This window comes from Apaloderma vittatum, unplaced genomic scaffold (assembly GCF_000703405.1).
Source record: "Apaloderma vittatum isolate BGI_N311 unplaced genomic scaffold, ASM70340v1 scaffold3495, whole genome shotgun sequence".
Taxonomy (NCBI): Eukaryota; Metazoa; Chordata; class Aves; order Trogoniformes; family Trogonidae; genus Apaloderma; species Apaloderma vittatum.
This window is the reverse complement of record NW_009716326.1, coordinates 41,650-45,511: the sequence shown is the minus strand read 5'-3', so window position 1 is coordinate 45,511 and position 3,862 is coordinate 41,650. Positions and strand designations below refer to the sequence as shown.

The following is a 3,862-nucleotide window of genomic DNA, read 5'->3' as shown; positions in this document are numbered from 1 at the left end:
GACGGAAGACAGCCTCTCCACCCTGGACTACGCCAAGACACAGCACATCCTGCGCATCGGGGGCCGAAAGCGGCTGACAGCAGAGCAGAAGAAGAGGTCTTACTCGGAGCCGGAGAAGATGAACGAGGTGGGCATCTCCGATGGGGAGGTGTTGCCTTTCTCCTTTCAGAAGAAGAGCATCCATTTCGTCTTCCCGGAGAATACAGTGGCTGACCGGCGTAAGATCTTCGAAAGGGATGGCAAAGCTTCTTCCACAGCCAGCCTCTCCAAGCCGGAGCTCAAACAGCTCCAGCAGAATGCTCTCGCCGACTACATCGAGCGCAAAACAGGGCGCCGGCCATCTTCGCAAGACATCGGGCTGCTGAGGGAGCGCTCCCACAGCTCCTACCTACAGGCAGCTGGCCCAGACAGCCAGAGCCTTTCCTCTGCCTCCAGCATGAATTCCCTCCAGGACCAGAACCTTTACCACCGGAGAGAGTCCATAGAGCGGGTATCCAGGACAGGGCGGATATCTTCTACCCTTCCTCCTGGGCTGCTGGGCTACTTCGATGTAAGTGGAGATGAGAAGAAGACGGGGCACCAGGACAGCTCGGTCACCAGCCGAGTGAAAACAGAGAGGTGCCGGGATTACAGAGCCAAAACGGAGCTCACCAAAGGCACGCAGACAGACCCTCCGGGCGCGCCGGGCCAGCCTCGCTACAGGAAGCAGGAGCAGGCATTTGAAACAACCCCCAGCGCCCGGAAATCTGGAAAATCGGTGTCTGTGGAAGATTTGCTCGATAGGTACGACAATCAGACAGTCCCTGTGCATATACGCTCCAGATCGTCTCCCACAGCGGATAAGAAACACCAGGTACGTGGAAACTGAATCATCCGTGCAGGCGAGCAGGGCTCTCGGAACCAGGGAGGGAGGGAGGTTGCTGGAGGACGGGGTAATGTTCCATCACAGCAGTTAGTCCGTTGGTTAGAGAGAGGTTAAATGCTCGTTGAGATAGAGGAGTTAATTGTGTTTAAATTACCAGAACACCGTTTTAAATGCTTGCTAGTGGGATACTGCTTCTGTTCAGCTTTATTACTGCTGGAGTGATTTTGGAGACACTGAGATTTCAGTGAAAATGCTGGATTTTGCTGCTCTGGAACCTGTCAGCATCACCGCAGGAGCACTGAGCACCTGTCTGGTGGGGTGTACTGTTAAGGTGGTGACACACCGTCACTGTTCTTCTCCCGTAGCCCACTTCTGTGGTGCGGAGTAGAGCAGATTAAAGGCTGCTTGAAATCGCTCTGGCTCCCACTGTGCCTGACAGCGCTGGGAAACACTCGGTGGAGGCACTGCCAAGTTACCAGTATGTTTTGCCTCCAGCCCTGGAGTGAAACGTTGCAGAGAAAACTTAGTGAAGACCCTGGCCGTGCTTTCCACGTCCCCTGCTTGGCTGCTGGCAACATCGCACTGATGTCACAGATGGGGAATTCAAATGACTCCGATGATGGGAAATAGTAGAAACGGACTAACTTCTTAAACAACAACTGCTCAGGCCAGCCCTTCAGCTGGCTGAAATCTGTTCAGGCCTATTTAGGTAACTGCAAGTGGTCGAGCCGCGTGGACTTTACACCCTTTGCTGCTGGCCCAGAACAGATTTTCTAGGTGCGTGGAGTAATGTAAAGGAGGCTCTGGGCAGCATCTTGGAAAGAGGCCAGCGGGGGTGTGGGGAAAGGACCCGTCCTCCCAAACTCATTGTGTGCTTCATTCTAAATGTCCTCCCTCAACAGACCTCAGAACCCACACTACATTTTTAAATAGAGAGAACTAAAACAGCAGCTCGTGAATATCGAATGACAGGAGTGCATTCCCACAACCGCTGCTGTCTCGTCCCGTCGTCGGTATTTTTCCACACCAGCCAGGCATCAGGCTCATCTGTGCAATTTTGTCACACTTGCCCATCATGAAGTCTTGTGTTCCCTAAGAGAACAATACGTAAGAAGGAGTTAGAGTGAAGGACAGGCTGTGACCCTGAACAGGCAGGAAGAGAAAAATCACTAAAATGTGCTTTTCAATGGCAGGTTGGACGATGAGCAGCCCCAGTTCATTTTTACCCAGCCCACTTTGTTGGGCAGAGGACATGGAGGGTAGTTCTCGAGAACTTTATTTCCCCCTCAGTGGCTCATTTTTATTTTTGCGTGTGGTCAGCAGCCAAACCAGAGTTTCTGCCTGTTGGAAGCTGACTCCAGGAAGACGACGAGCAGCCTTGCAGCCTTGCTCACAAGTTCAAGTGTAGAAGAGGGGAGAGCCGTTACTGCTATTTCCCAGAGTGATTAGCTGTATCTGCTTCTGGAATAAGGATTTAGTCCTGTAGGCAGCAAAGCACTTGTGAAAATCCTGCTCTTAAATCCTAAGTCAGGAAAGCGTGCTTGATTTGCAACATACGCACCAATCCATAAGTGTCTGCTTGAAAGGAAAGTATATGTTTAAGTGCTCTCATAATTTGGTTTCTGATCTGTCTCCAGTACAAAACCACAGCTATAAAAGCGGGGGGACAAAGCTAGAGCAACATGGTGATTTATTTTTAAAAGATTTTTTTCGCCTTTTTCAGATTTTTAGTGGGAACTGTTTCTTTCCAGTGTAGCAGCAGGCTTCTCTGCCTCACTGTATGTTTTTCAGGGTCTTGTCTGATGTTCATTTCAGGCTGCGTATAAATCACATGGCAATGTCACTGTTGGAATTTGTTCAAAGATATAAAGAAATTGATAGCCATGTGGAATTATTGGCTCTCGGTCTTCAGAACGCATTCTCAGCCTTCCTTCCTCTCTGCTTTTTTAGTCTGTCTCAGCCCGCATATCTCCCAGCTCCTGGACTCCTAAATAAAGATCTGTGCTTACCCTCCCTCTGCAGCAACACTGACCAAAAAAGCAAATTACTGAGAGTGTGGGGAAGGGGGCACTGAGATGCTCTCTGATGGAGAAGGATCGCAGGGGAGAAAATACCAGCCTGGCACCTTATGGTGGGAACTTCAGGACAGAGAGTCAGATTCACAAAATGATTTCAGCTGCAAAATTGATCTGGTTTTAGATGACATAAATGCCTTTGCTTTGCAAAAGAACCAAGTGCCAGACTTTGTGGTGTTTTTCAGCACCTCTTGCCTGTGGGTGGAGTTTCCAGCCTTGGTGGCATTCAGCATCTCCGCGGCGTTTCACTCCTGGTTTGGCACTTGGGCACAGATTGTTCGCCGTTGAGCTTCCCCACTTATGGCTGCTTCAGTGATGTCTCAGCTTCTTGCTTGCATGTAAAGCGCACAGGTCCCACGGATACTGTTGAGCACGTTTTTAGAAGAGGAAAGGACTAACTGAGAGGTTTTAAAAAGACTTTTCTCTGAATAAGTCTGCCTGTTGAGCCACGATCCATCCAGAACAAGGCAGCGAGGTCCTCTCAGCAGGAGGAGGGTGCTGGAGAGTGATGCCACACGAGAGTTTTCCTCCCATCCTTACGTGGCACAGGCTGTGCTCTCTTCTTGCTAGGAAGCATCAGTGTTCTGTTAGTTTGTTTTGCTTTCTGCTCACTGCTAATGCTGTTTTTGCACTGCAGGACCTGCTGAGAAGAGAAAGCAGTGAATTTGGCCCCGTGGCGAGAGATCCCTTTTATGTGGTCAGCGCAGGAGCCAGGTGGGTAAACATTCACGTGCCCTCCGTCACTGCAGGATGAGCTTTCCCCGTCCTGCTGCCAGCAGCAGCTGTTACGGGTTGTCTGTGTAAATGGATGGATCGTGACTAGAGAAAACATCTGCATGGACACAGTTCGTGTGTGTGTTCATGCCCAGCAGAGTTAGGAGGAGTATGTTACTCTGAGCCTTTCCTGCTCCCCCCCCCCTCC

The 3,862-nt window shown here is 50.5% G+C and overlaps 1 protein-coding gene across 1 annotated transcript in view; it reads left to right on the top strand.

Annotated features, from left to right (window-relative positions):
• The window catches only part of SHROOM3 (shroom family member 3), a 21,226-nt gene that overhangs the window by 5,011 nt on the left and 12,353 nt on the right, over positions 1-3,862 (top strand). The window contains 2 exon segments of the mRNA XM_009869476.1: positions 5-853; positions 3,578-3,654. Of these exon segments, the coding sequence (XP_009867778.1) occupies positions 5-853; positions 3,578-3,654 (926 nt within the window).